Below are 20,332 nucleotides of genomic sequence, written 5' to 3' on the forward strand. Positions count from 1 at the left end.
ATGGCTGTGGTTGTGTTTGTCACTCCATGTGGAATTTGTGAATGGAAGCAAAATTTTGTCAAATGCTTTTGTTTGAGAACTGAATTGTTTGCAAACAGAGGCATTCATGAACTGAGGAAATACTGTACTCATAGTAAAATTAATAAAACAAGTCGATCATTTCATTCTTGTGCACATGAATGAAGGTTTTAAGGCACATTCTTAGAAGTGGAATTATTTTGTCAAATGATTCAATGAGTACAGTGTTACCTTGGCTCACAAACGCTTTTGTTTGCCAACAATTTGGTTTGCCAACAGAAGTGTTTGGCAAAATTTTGTTTTTGCTTATGAACTCTGCATCGGGTGATAAACACAAGTGCAGCCATCTTTTTTGCATGAACACGAACATACTAATTTCCCCAGAATCATGGAGTAAATTAAGTTTGTGAACCGGTGTCAGGAGCAATTCTACAAAATTTTGGGCGAAAATCATTTTACAATTAAATTTTGATTGGGCCTAGGTTCCTTGTCTATGGGTTGCTATGGCAAGTAGGGCCAACTCCATTTTCACCTCTGGTCACAGCTGAAACTTCAGTGGTCCGGTGATGCTGTGAGGCTCCAGGGTAAGACTATACCAGCTAAAGACATCCTGGGGACGAACACTATCTTCATCTGCAGAGTTCCTCATTGTTATCACCTCAGGGTTATCAGGATTGCTGCCTTCTGAGTCTCCTGTTACATTTGTTACTACCGATGTTGCAACTCATCTAGTTTAAAAAAACTAATAGTTTATTTGGTTGGTTGGCTGAAATATGAATCAAAATATGGCCCACTGTGAATGAGCTGGAATGCCTGATACTCCGTGGTTTATTGTTGATGAGAATACTCAAAGACTCAGGAAAATGAGAATGCTGGCGTGGACTCGCCAGATAAAAACTTATTTGTCCACACTGAGAGGTTTCAGAAAATATACACTTCACTAATACTTTAAGAAACAGATTTGGGAGAAGAGCACCAACAGCTTTGAAGAGCTCTGTCATTGCTCTTTCTGTATGACAGACATTATGGTGCAGTCCACAAACATTTAATTGGGAAATGTAAAGGCAATGGTCTTAACTGGATCCTAAAGTGGCAGGGGCCAAGTGGCAGCACCCAACCACCAAGAGCAAGGTGAATGCTCTTATTGTAATGGACAACAGAAGCAAAGCAATGATCAGAATGTCGTGACACATGTAAACTTATGGTGTAGACTAATTAATCGTGGTGTCCTAGAAGTGAGATAGATAGGAATACTAAAATTTTACTGCATGTATATAAGTTGAAAATTTTTAGGGAAAATGAACAAAAATCTAACTCAAATCATAGCAACAGAGAATCATGAACCCTCAAGCAGTTCCCAGACATGAGCCAGAACCCCTTGAATAAAGGGGAATCTGGGTCCCCTTGAAGGACCCTTGTACACTACCAAAAAGTTACACTGTCAGCCTTTTTTTCCATCCTTTCCCAAAGGAAACTATGGCCTGTACTAGGGTAACTGTACAATGGGGAAAAGGAAATTATTAGACAACATGAGAACTACTGGACAAAGGCTCTGAATTAACACTGATTACAGAATATCGGAAACATCACTGTTACTCACTAGTAAGAATAGGGGCCAGTGGAGGTCAGGTTATCAATGAATTCTTAGCTAAGGCTTGACTTTCTAGTAGTTCTAGTGTCCTTGGCAAAATCTCCATATTGGTTCCCTAACCTGTAGTATGAGGGCTGTTATGTAGGAAAGCCCAAATGGAAACCATTAGATTTGCCTCTACCTGGGAAAATAGTAAATAAAAAAATAATATTTCATCCCTAGAGGAACTGAAGAGGTTAGTACCATCCTCAAGCTCTTGAAAAATTTAGGGGTGATGGTTCCCACTGTCCTTGGCAAAATCTCCATATTGGTTCCCTAACCTGTAGTATGAGGGCTGTTATGTAGGAAAGCCCAAATGGAAACCATTAGATTTGCCTCTACCTGGGAAAATAGTAAATAAAAAAATAATATTTCATCCCTAGAGGAACTGAAGAGGTTAGTACCATCCTCAAGCTCTTGAAAAATTTAGGGGTGATGGTTCCCACTACACTCCCCATTTAACCCTCTTATTGTTCTGTGCAGAAGACAGATGGATCTTGGAGGATGATGGTGAATTATGGTATGCTTAATCAAATCATGACTAATTGCATATGCTTTACCAGACATGGATCCCTTACTAGAGCAGATAACATGTGATACTTTTATGCAGCTAATGACAATAAATGCCTTCTTCTCCATGTTTCTCCATAAGGTCTGCCAGAAGCAATTTGCTTTCAGCTGGCAAGGCCAGTGCGTCTGTCAGTGCTTACTAGAGAAGCAGATTTAATGCAAAATACACAAATATATACGAATATACAAGATCGGCTTACAGTGGCAGCCCTCAGAGTCAGATGTGGAAGAGTGAAAAAGGGCTGTCTGTGCCCTGGAGATCTGAAGGATCCAATTAAAGGCCTGGCGCTCACTGTAGCATTCTGTGTGAATCTGTATCCAGAGGCCAAAGGGTCTGCAATAGAAGGCTGAAAGGTCTGTGCTGGAGGCTGAAGAGTTTGCACTGAATGCCAGGAGATGACATCCAAGGAGAAAGTGAAGACTGGAACTTTTCTGAAGAAGCAGAAGTGAGCCGTCCTTCTTTAAGGCAACAAGCTGTCCTAGCATGGGTCTTCTGTCTCCAGTAAATTCTCTCATCAAAATTCAGAACTATGCTGATCCAATTTAGTTGGGTGTTTCTTCTTGAAGTCAACACAATCAGTTAACCACCACAGCCATCAATATATCTATACTGTCCTACCTCAGGAGAATTTCAAATCTTCAGCCCTGTGTCACAACTCAGTTTGCAGGAATCTTGATTATCTTTCTCTTCTACAAGGAATCACATTGGTCCATTATATTAACAATATTATGTTGATCAGATCAAGTGAGCGAGATATAGCAACCACTCTGAACTTGTTGGTAAAGCATTTGCATGTCAGAATGTGGAAAAATGGAATATTATTTTCCATCCTTTAATTTTTAGTCTATGAATTTTATATAATCTATACATTTCTTTTAAAAGTATTTTTCTTTATTTAGCCTAACATTGGGTTTTCTTCTTGATCCATTCTGCTAATCTGTCTTTTGATTCAGGGGTTGAGACACTGAGAGTTATTACGGAAGGAAATGACTTACTCTGGTCATTATGTTATTTTCCAGTTGCTGATTCTCATTTTCCCCTGTTCTGCTTACCTGCCAGCCCTGCCTGGTGTAGTCATTCTATTACAAATTTTGGTATTGTTGGCTTCATTGTCTCTTTCTAGGATATCACTGAGAATTTTTTTAAATGCTGGTTTGGTGGTCAGGAGTTTCTTAAGTTGCTCTTTGTCATAGAAAGTCTATAATTATCTATCAATTTTGAAAGATTAAAAAAGAAACAAACAATGAAATGCAGTGGTGCATGTCTGTAATCACAGAACTTGGGAGTCTGAGGAAGGAGGATCACCATCAGTTTGAAGCTAGCCTGGTCTACATAGTGAATTCAAGACCATCTTAAACTACACAGAAATATTCTGTCTTAAAGAACCAAAATTAAAAAAAAAAACCCTAAAAGGTAGTTTTGCAGACTATATTAGTCTGGATTGCAAATTCTTTTAGGGCTTGAAACACTCGAGTCTAAACTCCCCTGGACTTTAAGTTTTGGGTTAAATATGCTGTACTTCTAATGATTTTACCTTTACAAATTATTCATTGTCATTCAATAACAGCTTCTATGATTCTGTTGTCGTGTTGGAGTTTTGGGGATTTTGACTATGATGTATCACAGGAATGCTCTTTTCTGATAGTAACTATTTGGGGTTCTATATGCCTCACTTATTTGTATAATGAATTTTCCCATATTTGAAAGTGTTCTACTATTATTTCTGTAAACAGGTCTTTTATGCCACTTGTGTTGTCTTCTGATTTTTCACTAATTTCAATTAATTTTAGGTTAGTCCTTTTTGTATTATCTAGCAGATGATGGATCTGTTTTTATGCTCTCTTATTGTTTTTAAGGTATCTCTGAGTAGTTGGTCACCATCAGCCTTATTTCCTAGTTCTGGCACTCTGTCCTCACACTGGTTACTTTTGTTGTCTATACTTTCAACAGAATTTTTAATCTCCTGGATCTCTGGTACCTTTTCATGAATTCTAATTCTTTGTTAAACTGGTCACTTATGTTTTGTATCATTTTGTTTAGCTGAGTGAGCTTTTAGTTAGTGTTTTCTGTAAACTTGCTTATCGTTTTACTTATTAAGTCCATTATCTGTTTAGTTATAATTTTTTGAGCTCACTGAGCACCTTATTGATCTTTCATCATTGCAAATATTTGTCACAGTAATACCTCAGTTCACAAACATTTCTGTTTGCAAACAATTCGGTTCCCAAAGAGAAGTGTTTGGCAAAATTTTGCTTCTGTTTGTGAACTCCACATCAGGTGATGAATATTACCATGGCCATCTTCCCCACACAAGCATAAATATGGCCATTTCACCCAGAATTGTGGAACAAATTAAGTTTGTGAACCAAGATATCACTGTACATGGCTTTTGATATTCTGTTTTTCATTGTCCCATGGATCAGCTTTGGGGAAATTGGGAGTTTTGGGAGGCATTTTGTTACCTTGACATCTCATGTGTCTAATCGTGTGTGTGTGCGTGTGCATGTGTGCGCGCTCATGCTGGGTTTTGCAGGTCAGTTACAGTATAAAGAATTTGTTGCTTGTGTGGACATCTCTCCAATTTGTATGCTTTTCAGTGATGCACTCTGGGAGTGGCTATCTATAGTCTTTCCCTCTCTTCCATTATCCTATACCCTCTGTTAATTTGGGAGTAAAGGATGCAGTGTAATTGGCCTAGCATCCACTTCTCTAGGAAAGGACTGCAGTATTGTTAATGACACAAAGACAATTCAGATATTGGCCCACAGAGAAAGCCAAGCAACTGTGCCATCCTGGCAATAGCAACAAAATCAGCAACAATACTACTGTCAAAGACAAAGTGCATATTGACATACCACAAAAGTCAATAATGTACTACCCTCAACCATAAGGAATCTGTAATTATAGAATAAACAGTAAGCAAAACAAAAAAACACACAAAACAAAAGCTCAACTAAATGCAACTTTGAAAAGACATTTTAAATTTAAAGATATTTCCTTTAAAAAATAAATGCATGGAAAAAGTTATACTGTCACAGAAAATAACATAAGATGGGAGTATATTCTAGAATCACAATTGAATTAAATTAGAAATAAGTTAAAATATGATATATTGGAAATACCCAAACATCTGAAAATTAAAACACATACTTTTAAACAATTCATGGATCGAGGATGAAATCGCAATAAAAATTAGAAAATATTTTGAGCTGAATGGCAATAAAAGTAGGACAGATAAATATTTATGAGGTTGAAAGAAAGGAATGCTTAGAGGGAAATTCATATCTTTAAAAGATAATATTAAAATAGGAGAAGTATATAAAACAAATTACCTAACATTTTTCCTTAGCAGCTGAAAGAAAAGAACAAAATTAAACCCTGGTGTTATGGGTTATATCTAGATATCCCCCCAAAGCCTCATGCAGTCATAAGTGAGGCTTTTCAGAGTTGGATGGATCTAGGATGTGTGATGCTGGGATCAAGGATATGACGCTGGGATTGATTCATGGTTCCATTCTAGGATTAAGGGTATGAATGCTACTTACCCTAAGAGCAGGTAGCCTGGACAAACTATGAGAGACAGAAGGAGGGCTGCTCTTATTGCTTTAGCTTGTTTGCTGCTTGCTCCTTGCTGCTTTCCACATGCACTTCTCTGCCATGGACTGTTTATCTTCTGTGATTCTCCCCTGTCATGCCATCCTGCCTTGGAGCCAGGCTGCTCTGGGCTAAAACCTCTATGAACTGTAAGCCAAATAAGCCTTTCTTCCTTTAACTTTGGGTATTAGGTATTTTGTCTCAGCCTTGAGCAAAGTAAGTAAGCCACCTGGTAACAGGAAGGAAAGAAACAATAAAGACAATGGCTGGAATTAACATTATGGGAAACTGTAAAAGAAAATCCAAAAGAGATCTTTTAAAAGATCAGTCAACAAAATTAACAAACTTGTAACTAGAATAAATAAGAACATTAAAGAAAGGAAATGAATCATTGACATCAGGAACATACATGGAATTACCACCAAGGACCCCGTAGACATTAAAAAGGATAATAAGAAAACAACGAATAACTTTCAGACAACAAATTGAAGTTGACAGTGTAGACAGGATGGGTGGGGAAAAAGTCAAACTGTGATTTGAGTCCAATTTCTTTCATAGCTAACTCCTTGCAGAGGTTTTAAATGACTCATCAGAGTTATCCCAGGTTGAGTCCACACAAGCTATATCACCCAGGGAAGGAACGTGGCCTTGACCGAAGCACCTCTGCAGTTGACACAACCTCTAAATGCCTTCACAGCCATCTGACAATAGCATACCTAGTAGCTGGGAAAATAAATCCTTCATTGGAGGGGGACCTGGGTAGTGTATCATAGTGTCCATCACGTGTTCTTTTAGGAGCTCTTCTGTCCAAACCAGTCCAGTACTGGTAATGACAGTGGCTTGAGGTAGAGGAATAAAAACATGATGTCTTAGCGGAGTCATGGATGAAAAAATAATAGCAATAATGTTTACCACCCACCTGGAGGTAGGTACTGTGGTGGGAACCAGAGATACCGAGAGACAGTAATAGTCCTTGCCCTTAGTGAAACGGAAGTCCAACAGACAGTGTGGAACTAAGTCTCACGAAAATGTATGTCATAATAAGGCCACAGGAGTGAAGAAGGGTGAAAAATTAATTTTGCCTTGGTTAGAGGTATGGTTTGTGGGTGGGCTAGATTTCCAGAGAGGTTTTAGGCAATGTTGTGGTTTATATCTAGATGTTCCTGTAAAGCCACATGGGCTCATAGGTGGGGCTTCTGAGAGGTGATTGGACCATGGGGGCCTGAGACTCACCAGTGGACTAATCTGATAAACTTACAGCTAAATGTGATTTGGGAGTGGAGCCCTCTTGGAGGAGGTGAGCTGCTGGGGGGATGGCCTGGAAACGGGTATATCTTTTCCTCCTTCCTGGAACTCTCTCTCTGCTTCCTGACTGCCACGCCATGAGCAAACCTTATCTGCCAGGCCACCCTGCCTTGGAGCCAGCTGACTATGGACTGAAACCTCTACAAACTGTGAGCCAAAATAAGTCTCCTCCTTTAAACGATGGGTGTTGGGTATTGTGTCTCGACAATGAGAAAGTAACTAAAACAGTTAACAACCTGATATCCAAAAGATCAAGAGAGATTTTTCCCCCTGGTTTTTCAACATTTGAGGCATTCTTCAAACACAGTCCTGATTTTTAATATACTTAGAGTTGGAAAATAATTTGATTTAGAAAAATATGGTGTTCACAAGAGTTCTAGAATAACTGCTAATGGAAGACATATGTATAGTCTTATAATAATACATTTTTTCCTGGAAACACTTTTCCTGACAATCATGTGGCACATTTTAAAAACAGCCCATAGCCAGGCATTGTGGCACATGCCTATATTTCTTGCATTTTAGGAGGCTGAGAAAAGAGGGTTGCAAGTTTGAGCTCAGCCTAAGCAACTTAGTGATGGAGTGAGACCCTGTCTCAAAATAAAAAAGTAAAAGGGCTGCAGATATAGCTCAGTGTGAAGACCCTGAGTCAATTCCCAGTACCAAAATAAAACAAAATAAAAAAAAAACAGCCCTTGGGGAAAAGAAAGAAAGGAATGGAATTAATATGAGAAAATAAAAAATAAAGGAAACAAAGTCTTTGTAGATAGGGAGGGAGGGAGGGGTTGAAGGGAGGGCAGGGGAACAGGGAAACATAAGAAACAAAATTGATTATGTAAACAAATTTCCAACAATGAATGTCATTATATTATATAGATTAAATGTACCAATAAAATTAATTTTTAAAAAACAGCCCTTATGTCATCTTCAGGACATTTTTTCTTATCTGCAGATATAATGGAAGTATATGGTAAGCAAGTTTTATTTAGGGCATTAAAATTTACAGATACCATTTTGGAAATGTGCTTTTTTTTCCGGAAATGTGCTTATTTTTAATAATGTTTTTAAGAAATTGAGTTCCCTTTGCCTCTCGGTTATGTATTTATAAGACCTCACAATAGGAAATGGCACTTCATTTCATTATCTCAGATTCAAAGTTTGGAATGCAAAATCTCAAAGAATTTAGAGGTGCCATAACCTGAATACACACCCTCAAACTTCACACTCAACCTTGGAATAAAAATCCTTAAAGATTTCACACCTTGAATACAAACCAATCCCCAAGGCTTAAAATACAGACATTCAAGAGCCCAGAGACTACATACCCTGATATACATCTTTTAAATGCCTCAGTTATATATTTTTATTTTAATTTATTTTTAAACTGGTAAATAAAAACATAAAATTGTATATATTTATGGAGAACCATGTAAAAAATACACAGATCCTTAAAAGTTCAGAAAAACCACACTGGACTCATATCTCAAAAGTCTCATATTTGGACCATGAGACACACACCAAAAATATATAGGCACCTTACATTCTGAACACAGCCCTTATATACCTGAGGTCAAGAACTTGAAAAACAGACTGTCAGAAGATTTTCAGGAAAATTGTACTTTGGAAACAAGGTGACCAACACCTTAAATTCACATCTTGGAACACAGATCCTCAAAATGTTCTGAGAATTCATATTCTGCCCAGAGTACTCCAAATGCTCAAGTCTCAAAATTTGGCACTTAGGCCTTGAAAGACTTTGGAGAATTTACACAACTTGAACACAAACCCCCAAACACCCACAATTAAAACGTAGAAAAAATAGACTCTCAGAGATTCCAGAGACCTCACATCCTGAATACTCACCCCTAAATACCTCATATTGAAAATTTAGAATTCTAGGACATCTAACAGTTCAGAGACTTCACACTTGAAACTCAGTCCCTAATGTCCCAAGTTCAAATCTTTGAAGAAGCCCTAAACAGTTTTAAAAGAATGCGTCAAATACCTCAAAATCAAACCTTAGAAACCTTGAAAAAATTTATTTGTACCATAGAACAAATATCTTAGATTCAAATCTTGAGAGAGAGCTTCTAAAATTTGGGAGGTCATATCCTGAAGGTCCTCTGGCACCTCAAACTGAAACTTTGGAACACAGTAAATCAAAGAACTCATAGACCTCACTGTCTCAACTAAGCCCCTCTTTGGAGATTTACAAAGTATTAGGATAATTCAAACCTTGAATATATCTCAGATCTACAAATACCTCAGACTCAAACTTCATGACATGGTTTCCCTAAGAGACTCCATACCTTTAACCAAATGCTCAACGAGAGCTTAGAAATGAGGGACTTCATGCCCTGGACAGAGACTCCCAAATACCTAAGACTAAAACCATAGAACACAGAGTTTCAAGAATTTCAACTTACCTGGGCCAGGCAGGTAGCACATGCTTATGATCCCAGCACTCAGGAGGCTGAGGCAGAAGGATTGTAGGGAGTTTGAGGCCAGCCTGGGCCACATAGTGAGTTCAAGGCCAGTCTGAAATGCGTAGCAAGACCCTGTCTCTAAAAACCAAAAAGTGAGGGAGAAAAGAATTTCAATCTAACACCCTTAATATCAATATATATTAAAATACCTCAGATACAAACTTTGGATCAAAGTTCCAAAACCTCATATTCTGAACTCACATGGCAGATATTTAGTTGACAACTTGGTGTATAGGTCCTCTGAATTCAGAGATCAAATACCTTAAAGACAAATCTACCTTAATAAGTCAGTCTCAAATCATGGAAAATATACTTTCAAGGATTTTAGCAACCACGTCTTGATGCCAGATCCTAAATATCTCAGTTCTCAACATGAGAACAGAAATCAACCATCAAAGCATTTAAAAACCTTACACCATGAGCAAAATCCCAAATATCTTAGCCATTCTTTGGAAAATAGATCCTTAAAGATTTCAAAAATCTAACTCCTTGTACACAGACAACCAAATGCTTCAGATTAAATTCTTGTAAATACAGACCCTGAATGAGTACTTCAGATTCAAGCCTTCATCCTGAAAAAATTCAGAGACCTCACAGGCTTAGCATAGATCTACAATCCCAGATACTATCGTAAGTACACAGACTTTCAAAGAATTCAGATTCATAACAACCTCACCACATACGTGCAACTTCTGATTCAAACCTTGGATCATAGACCATTACAAGACCTTAGAATTTAGATATCACACCCTGAACACCAACCCCCAAATGCCACAGATTCACATGTTAGAATATAGGTGGTCAAAGATTTCAGAGATTTCAAATCACAACACAGTATTCCAGAATCTTGGAATAATCTGAAACAGTGCAAGTTTCTCACATCCTGATCCAGGACACTCAAATGCATCAGTCTCAAACTGGAAAGACTGCCCAATTTCAGATATCATACACTGAACATAGACCCCAAATACCTTATCTCAAACTTTGAGACAAAGAGCATCTAAAGGTTCAGAGGTCTTATATGCTTTTTAGCACTTATCCTCAAATATCTCAAGACTTCAACTTTGTAAAACAAAGTCCATAACATTTCGGATGCCTCACTGGTTGAACACTACACCCAAATACTTCAGAGTCACACCTTGGAACACAGATTGCAAAGCATTCAGAGTCTCACATCCCATACCAGTTCAAACCTTAGAACAGAGAAACTGAAACAATTAAGAGAACACTTATGTTGAAAATAACCTCTCATTTACTGCACTCAAATATTGAAATTCAGAACTACAAAATATTCAGAGACTTTCTTTATACCCTTAACTGAGACCAACAACCTCAAACTCTAACTCTGGAATACGGACTATCAAAGAGTTCACCGACCTTATACATTGAACACTGGACTTTAGACACTTAAGAATAAATTCTTGGAAAATAGATCAATAAGCTTAGAGAACATACACACTGAACACAGATTCCTTGTCATAGTAGAGTCAAACTTTGGCCAAAGATCAGCAAAGTGTTTAGAAATGTCTAATCCTGAACTCACAAACCAATGCATCAAAATTAAACCTTGGGACATGCACACTAAAAGAGTTCAAAGAATTCCTACCTGAGCATAGACCACAGAATACTTTAAATTAAATGGTTGGAGCACATACAATGAGTTGGATCACCTACCACTGCCTGAATACAGAATTCCAAAAACCTCTGAACAAAACTTTGACCAAAAATCCACAAAGAATTTGTAAACTTGGGACAAAAATCTTCGAAGTGTTCAGAGACTTCACATTCCGAGGTCTGGAACACAGATTTAAATATCTGTTTCCAACCTTGCAACACAAATTGTAGCATTCTGCAGTCCCAACCTGAAGAAACACCCCCAAACAACTCAGATACAATATCTGGAGTGTGGACCCTGAAGGAGTTTATAGACTTCATCCTTAGAACATAAATTTCCGAACACCTCAGGCTCAAACTTTGTAACAAAGATCTTCAAATATGTCTGAGTAATGAAAACTGAAATAACTGAGATTCAAACTTGGACTGCTGAATCCCAAAGAGCTCGGGGACCTCTTATATTGAACATAGAACCCCAAATACCTCACCTTCAGTATTTAAACCACAGGTTCTAAAAGATCTATGAGCTCTGAAAGCCTGCACACATTCTGACACTAGACACTCAGAACACTGAGCACAGATGCTCAAAGGTTCCAGAAACCTTACATCTTAAACACAGACCTGAAAATACATCAAGTTGAAATCTCAAAGACTTAAAAGACCTCACACTTCAAAGACAATTTCTAAATGCCTCAGAGCGAATACTAGGAAAAGGACCTTCTGGAATTAGAGACCTCACACCCTATAGAAACACTTTCAAAGATCTAAGATTCTGTGTAACACAGACCCTCAAAGAAATCAGAGACCTCATATCCTAAACACATATTTGCAAATATATTATAGACCTTCAAAAAGCGTTCAGGGATATTACAGTCTAATGTTTCATACTCAAACATTGGAATAATACCTTCAAAGAATTCCAAGACTTTCCAGATTTCTCATCCTAACATAGACCTGGAAATGTATGAGCTTTTATATCCTAACATAGATCCACAAATACATAAGGCTTAGAACCTTAGGACATAGAGCCTCAAAGAGATAAACCTCATGCTTTAAACAAAGAGGCCAACATACTTTAGATTAAATCTTGTGAAAAAAGACCTTCAAAGAGCCAGACACTCTCTCCCTTACATACATTTCTGATCCTGCAACAGAGCTGCTTAAAGAGTTCAGAATAGAGACTCCCCAAATAGATCAGATTCAAAATTTGTATGACAAACCCTCAATGATTTCAGAAACCTCACACCCTAAATACAGATTTCCAAATACATTAATTAAAACTTTAATACAGAGGACCTCAAAGAGTTCAAACCTCACAGCCTAAAAACAGACACTTTAAACGTCACACTCAAAAATGTTCAAAGAGCCTCAAAAAACATCATGGTTCTCACACTATGAACTGAGAACCAAATGACTCATAGGCAGACATAGAACACAAATCCTCAAATAGCTCAGAGCTCTCCTGCCTTAAACATTTACCTCAAATTCTTCAGACTAAAATCAATCTATCTATCTATCTATCTATCTATCTATCTATCTATCTATCTATCTATTTTGGGGGGTGGTTGGGAGGGACAGGGATCAAACTCAGGACCCTGCGAGGCAGGCGGCAGCACCACTGAGCTAAATCCCTGGCCCTTCAGACTAACATCTTTAAAAGTAGACCCTGCTGAGTCCATAGAGCATGTACCCTGAACACAGACCTCAAAACATTTCAGACTGATACATTGGCAGAAAATCCTTAATGAAAGAAGGGACTTTACATCAGAGTCCAAAATGTGTCGCATTCAATCTTGGAACACAGACACCAATAGAACTTACACTCTGAATACAGACCCTAAGTTCTTTACATTCAAATTTTGGGACACAAACCCTCTAAAATTTCACAGACATAACACACAGAATCCATATACCCTCAAATCTCAGGCTTGACTCTTGGGAAATAGCCATTATATAATTTTACATATTTCATGGCTTGCACAATGACAACCCAAAACTCCAACTCAAACCTTAGAACACAGGGTTAGTAACAGTTCAGAGACTTCATATTCCCAAATATCACTAACTAAACATTTGAGACACAGACCCATCAGAGTTTAGAGACTTCACAGTTTGGGTAAAACCTATCCTCCCTAGAACTCACATTCAAACTTAGAATACATATACTGTAATAATTCAGAGATATCATACCAGAACACACACCCCACCATTACTTCAGACTGGAAAATATGGGGCAAAGACCTTCAAAATATTCAGAAATCTAATACTTTGCACAGAGGCCTTGGAACACATAAAATTAAAATCTGGAAGTACAGATGCTCAGCTTAGTGATTATACAAACATAATGCACTGAATACAGACCCCCACCATTACTTCAGACTCAAACTTGGAGCACAGATTATCAATGTGTTTTGAGTCTTCAAAGCCTAAATCTCCTGTATAACAGAACCAGACCCTGCACACTGACCCCAGACCTCACAAACCCCCTCAAAAAGGCTAGAGATCATCTTAACACAGATAACCTTCAGATTCAAACTTCAGAATACAGACAATAAGCTCATATTTCTCTCATTTATTGAACATAGATACACCAGTGTCTCTGATTAAATGGTGGAGCATAGGCCCTCAAAAACTCAGAGACTTTGCACTCTAAACAAATCCCTAAACATCACATAGTCAAACTTAGAACATGGACTTTGTAAGAGTTCAGAGACATGACCTCCTGAACAGAGACACCAAAAGCCTCAAAATAAAATTTGGGATAAAAATTTTCAGACTTCATAGACCTCGCACCTTGAACTCCAACACAAACATGCCAGACTATAGCTTTGGAACATAGATTCTGAAAGAGTTATATGACCATTCAACCAATACACATACCTCCAAATACTTCACTCAATATTTAGAACTCAGTTCTCCAAGCATTCATTGGTCTCAGAACTACAACATAAACTTCAAAATACTTCAGACTCAAATATTGTGGCACAAAGCACAGGAGACTCTCAACGGAACACAGATCATGAATAATTCAGACTCAAATTGTGGTCACAATCCCTCAGCATGTTAAGAGCTCTCAACTCTGCTCAAATAGTTCATATATCTCATATTAAAATATTGAAACACAACCAAGACATATCACGTAAAGGTACAAGATCCCAATGATAACTTCCTCCTCTTCAGTAAAGTCATTTTTGCTATTGAAGGTCTTGCAGATCTCCTCAGGAGTTTTCCCCTTGATCATATTGGCACCAGTCTTGCATGTAACATCAAGCAAATCTTTTTTTTTTTTTTTGGTTTTTTTGAGACAGGGTCTTACTATATAGTTGTGACTGACCTGGAACTCACTATACAGCCCAGGCTGCTTGTGAACTCGCATCGATCCTCCTGTCTCAGCCTCCTGAGTGCTGGGATTACAGGCGTGAGGCATCACACCCGGCTAGCAAATCTTTGATGTCCAGGTAGTTTGCTGCCACAATAAGTTCAAAAAGGGTTCCTTGATCAACATTCAGGAATTCTTGGTCCCAAACAGGGATATCATCAATCTGTTCACTTTTTTTTTGTTGTTGTTGTTCTTGTTGTCTTCAGGAGGAAGACGGTCATTGTTTTGGTGGGTACACCACTGAATGAGCTTTTTAAATATTGCTGCATTAACATGTGGTAGAGGAGCTGGGTCATCATTTCCTTCATCATCCATTTCCAAATCCTCCAGCATGGCCTTGATTGTCACAGACTGTTTGGCAATTTCAACATCAACTTCAAATATCTCTCCATTGGAACTCTGCGACTTAATTGAAGGAACAGTGCTTCGTCTCCAGAGGACGATGGGCCCGAGGGGTCTGGGAGCAGGTAGATGAGGCCAGACAGGGGAAGACTATGTGGTTTTTGCATGGAAAAATAGTCTTCCCTGAAGCCTCTCATAATCCTTTCCTTACTGAATTACACTCCCATTTTCAGTCAAGACGTTTTCCCCTTACTAGTTTTCTACTGATATCTATACATTTAACTGCACAAATGACAAAAACACTACACCAACTTTCAAAAGATTGATCCATTTGTCAGTGGACTTCTCCTCAGACTAAAGTCTGTCCTCTTCCTTTTCCTATACACCAGGCTAAGGCCATCTGCCAGCTAAAGATTGGCAAAAAGGGGCCGGGGATTTAGCTCAGTGGTGCCGCTGCCTGCCATGCAAGCGCAAGAACCTGAGTTCAATGCCCAGTACCAAAAAGAAAAGAAAAGAAAAGACCCTGGACTTGTTTTCTGAAGCTGCAGGACACAAAAAATAGAATACATTTTATTTTTTTAGTAGATTGTTTTTTAGATAGTCTTGCTATGTAGTTCAGGCTTGCCTTGAACTGACTATATAGCCCAAGCTGGCCTTGAACTCACAGTGATCTTCCTGCCTCAGCCTCCTGAGTGCTAGGATTATAGGAATACCATCACACCCAGCTTAAAAGTACAATTTTTAAAATCTCTATTTTCTTGTCTCACTTTTAATCTATTTTTTACTTTTTCTATCCTACCTCAGCCATCCAACATTTGCAACCCAGACTCCAAAGGATTAACAGATCTCACACTCTGTGTGTTACTTTATTTTATGTTTTGGTACCAGGGATCGAACTCAGGACCTTGTGCTTGCGAGGCAGAGAGTGGGCTAAATCCCCGGCCCAGTGTGTTACTTTAGAAACACCTCACTCAAACATTTTGGGGCAAATCCTGAAATATTTCAGGCATCATACCTCCTGAACATCTGTTGTCTCAGATGCAACATTGGACTACAGAACTTCAATGAGTTCAAAAAATGTAATGCTTTAAAAAATAACTCATGTGTCATACAAACATTAAAATACATACCTTAAAAGATTTGCGAGGGCTTACTCCCAGAGCATAGACACAAAATGCCATTGTTTCAAATTCTGGAAAATAAACAGTCAAATATTTAACAGAACTGAAATTCTAAACAAAAATATGAAAATATATTAAATTCATTACTATAGGGCATAGAACCTCACAGAATGCAAAGGCATTACCCTACAAAAACAGATGTGCAAATATCTCAGATTCAATCTTATATTTCAAAGAAAGATCTTCAAAGAGTCAGATAGTTTATATCCTGACCACACACCAACAGACTCCTAAGACCCTGTGTGGGTGCGTATAATAAATAATCTCCTATAAATCTTTAGTTGAAACTTATGGGAAGATGGCAGAGCAGTGAGCTGTGGCAAAACGACCTCTCTGAGATTCAGAATCCAGACACTGGAGTATAGCAACTTTCTGAAGAGAAGGAGAGAGGTGGATCCCTAGGACCCAAGGAGGATCTGAAGGGAGAATTAGAGCCCATAGGGAGAGTGAAAAAAGGGCCCTCAATGCAGAAGAGGGAGGTGGCAAATGGCACTTTCTCCCTGATCATGGATAGCAGTGTGAGAGAGGTGGCTCAAATCTAGAGGTACAGCGATTTCGGGTAACTCAAGAGGCCTCTAAGAAGAAATGTAACAGTGGAACAGAGCAGTGGATGTTGCAGGCTGCAGCAGCTGGTGAATGACTCTACTCCGAACATCTTCAGGAGAGAGTGATTGACTGGACGCCACTTGGGGAAGTGTAAACTAAACTTGGGACTCAGAGCAGCCATGGAGTGGTTTCATTTGGGGCTCCCAGTGTCTGCATGAGGTGCAGTCCTGAGAGATTTCCAGGGTCGGTAAGCTGAGTTCAAGATGGCAAGAGACACCCAGAATGTTTTGGGCTGAACAACAGCAATCCAAGCCTCACAGCCAGAGACTAAGATCACCCTAAATTTTTATGGAGTTGAAAGTACAGGTTTGTTAAGATTATTCACTACCCTGCCTTAATTGTACTGTAGGCTTGCTGGGATCATCCAGCATGGATCTGGGCTCTATCTGCCTCTTTTTTCTACCAGTGGCAGCAGAGACATACCATCAGGTAGATATTTTTTCTTTTCTTTGATTTTTTCTGTTTTTCCTGATTGCTATTGTTTTCTTATGAGTGTGAACACTGCTTTTCATTTTTTGTTCTTGTTTTTGTTTCTTCCTTCTTTCTTTTCTTTCTATCTTCTTCACTAGTTTCAGGGTGTCCTTCAGCCTTTCTTCTAATCTCTTTCTCTTCTTCTAGTTCTCTATTTTTTCCTCTTGTTCCTTTAGTTTTTCCCCTGCAGGTAAAATCACTTTGTTGACTGAATATTTACTGTATATAATTTTTTGGTTTGTTTTAGACTTTGTTATATAATTTTAAATCTTGTTCCTATGGTAAAAGGAAGCAAATTAATAGCTATCACAGTTTGCCATTTTGTAGGCTGTGCTTGATGCTACTGTTATTATTGATCATACTTTTTAGCCAAGGTGACACAACTGTTTTGATAAATTGATCTTTCTTGTAGGCCAATACTGAGATTATCTGAGGCTCATAAACAATACCCTAGTCTAGTACTTAAGAACTAGGTGGTAGGCCAAATAGACAGCAACTTCTAATCCCCAATAGATGGAAGAGGTAGGATCTTGACACAGACTCAAAAGCAAAAAGCCAGCAAAACCTAGAAGACGTATCTGAAAAGAAATCATTTCCTAAAGAGAATGCAATAGTAATAATTATGCTACTTACCATATGCAATATGCAAACATCAACACAAAAAGTAATTTTAAAAAAGAAGAAAAAAAGAGAAAATAAGAAGACCTGGAATGAAAATGCAACCCCAGACCTCCAGTTCAACCGAGGGAAATCCAGGAGGCAATGAGATGGAAGTAATCAAAAGCCACCCAGCTGAACCTGATGAAATGTTAACAGCAGAAGTAAACAGAGCAGATGCATGGGGCTCTAGAAAAAATCAAATCAGAAGTCATTTCTCAGATAACTAAAGAGATGATGACCATAATGAAGGACATGGCTAGTGAATCTGGAATAGATACAGATTGAAATATTGTGGAACTTAGGAAAATGATGGAAACCATGAATGTTAACATAGGAAAGAAATAGATTCCTTGGAACAGGAAGATTAAAACAGGAGATTAAAAATTTTATTGAAAGTATATACAGAAAAATCAACCAATGAGAAGACAGAATATCAGATCTAGAAGACAGGTTTGTGGTTAGCAATCATCAAAAGAAAGACTTCTTACAAATAGCAAGGGACCATGAAAAGTTAGTCCAACAGCTTCTAGATGATGCAAAGTAGAACACCATAAGATTAACTGAAGTCAATGAAATGCAGAAGATACACAAATGACATAAAAACCCTGTTCACAGAAGGAATGGGAAGTAAGAAAACTTCCCAAGCATGGAAAAAGAATAAGACATACAGAGAACAAGGCATGCAGAACTCCAAATAGCTGTGATCAGAAAAAACACCAAGGCATATAATAGTCAAGATTATAGAAATTCAACACAGGAACAGAATATTAAAAGCTGTTAGAGAAAATAAATCACCTATTAAGGAAAGTCCATCAGAATCACAACAGACTTCTCAAAACAGACTCTTCAGTCAAGGAGAGCTCAGAGTAAAGTATTTCAAGCCTTAAAAGAAGACAATCTCCAGCCCAGATTGATGTATTCTGCAAACTATCTTTCAAAATTGATGGAAAAATAAGATATTTCTTTGATAAAGAACATTTCAAGAAATTCATGCCCACCAAACCAGTACTCCAAAATATTCTGAAAGACATTCTAGAAGGAGATAGCAAAGCCAACAATTCCATGAACCAATAAAATTTTGTCATTGTTTTTGAGCAATTAATTAATTAATTAATTAATTTTAAAATGTTATTATTACTATTTTTTTGGTACCAGAAATCAAACTCAGGACCTTGCACTTGCAAGGCAGGCACAACACCACTGAGCTAAATCCCTGTCCCAAGGCAAGCAAATAAACAGAGGGGAAAATTAGGGACTCAACAACAGGAAAATAATATGACAAGGATAAATCAACATATATCAGTTATAACCATCAATATAAATGGTTGCAATGCACCAATCAAAAGAAACAGATTAGAAGAATGGATCAAGAAACAAGATCCAACAATATTTTGCACACAAGAAACATATGTAACTCAAAAAGAAATTTGTAGACTAAAAGTCAAAGGAAGAAAAACAATATTTATGCAACAGGAACCCAGAAGAAAGTACATGTGGCTATTCTACTTGCAGACAAAGTGGATTTCAAGCTAAGACTGAACAAGAGAGATAAGGTCACTACATACTTGTTAAGAGAATAATCCAATAAGAAGAAATAACAATCATAAATATATATGTACCAAATATCAGTGCACCAACTCTATAAAATAAACATTAATTGGCATGAATAATGAAATAAGCACTAATATAATTGTAATAGAGGACTTCAATACCCCACTGTCACAAATAGATATATCAACTAGACAAAAAAATCAACAAAGAAATATCAGATAGAGTACTGTACTTTATTTGAGCTGAACTAAATCTTTGAACAAATGGACTTAGTAGTTATCTACAGTATGTTCCACCCCATAACAACAGAATACATGTTCTTCTCAGATGCACAAGGAACTTTTTCCAAAATGGGCCACATATTAACTCATAGAACATGCTTAATTAATGCAAAGGAAATGAAATTATCCCATGACTATTATCAGATCATAGTGCAATGAAATTACAAATCATTGGCAAATAAAACCACGTAAACTGCATAAGTACATGGAAATTAAATAATACTCTCCTGAATAACCAATAGGTCACAAATGAAATTAAAAGAGAAATTAGAGTTTCCACAATTAAATGATAATGCCAAACAATATATTAGAACTTATGGGACAAAATAAAAGCAGTCCTATGAGGGAAATTTATAGCTGTGAATTCCCACGTCAGAAAAACAGAGAAAACTCAAATAAATAACCTAATGTTGAACTTCAAGCTAGTAGAAAAAGAAGAACAAGTCAAGCCCAAAGGTTATATGAGGGAAGAATAAGAACAGAGCAAAAGTTAATACAATTGAGACCAAGAAAACAATACAAAGAATCAATGAATCAAAGAGGTGGCACTTTGAAAGATTAAATAAAATAGATAAACCCTTAGGCACCCTTATCATGAAAAGGAAAGGAAAGACTCAAATCCAATTAGGAATTAAAAGGGTGA

General features: G+C 37.6%; 1 protein-coding gene across 1 annotated transcript; it reads right to left on the reverse strand.

Annotated features, from left to right (window-relative positions):
- Positions 1–12,531: 12,531 nt before the first annotated feature.
- Positions 12,532–16,120, reverse strand: LOC104849825 (S-phase kinase-associated protein 1). The gene is given in 5 exon segments (XM_033760478.1): positions 12,532–12,538; positions 14,368–14,494; positions 14,649–14,772; positions 14,775–15,089; positions 16,070–16,120. Coding segments are annotated over 5 exon segments (624 nt in total).
- Positions 16,121–20,332: the final 4,212 nt, after the last annotated feature.

Source organism: Fukomys damarensis, unplaced genomic scaffold, assembly GCF_012274545.1.
Source record: "Fukomys damarensis isolate Sample0158 unplaced genomic scaffold, DMR_v1.0_HiC HiC_scaffold_39, whole genome shotgun sequence".
In the NCBI taxonomy this organism is placed as follows: Eukaryota; Metazoa; Chordata; class Mammalia; order Rodentia; family Bathyergidae; genus Fukomys; species Fukomys damarensis.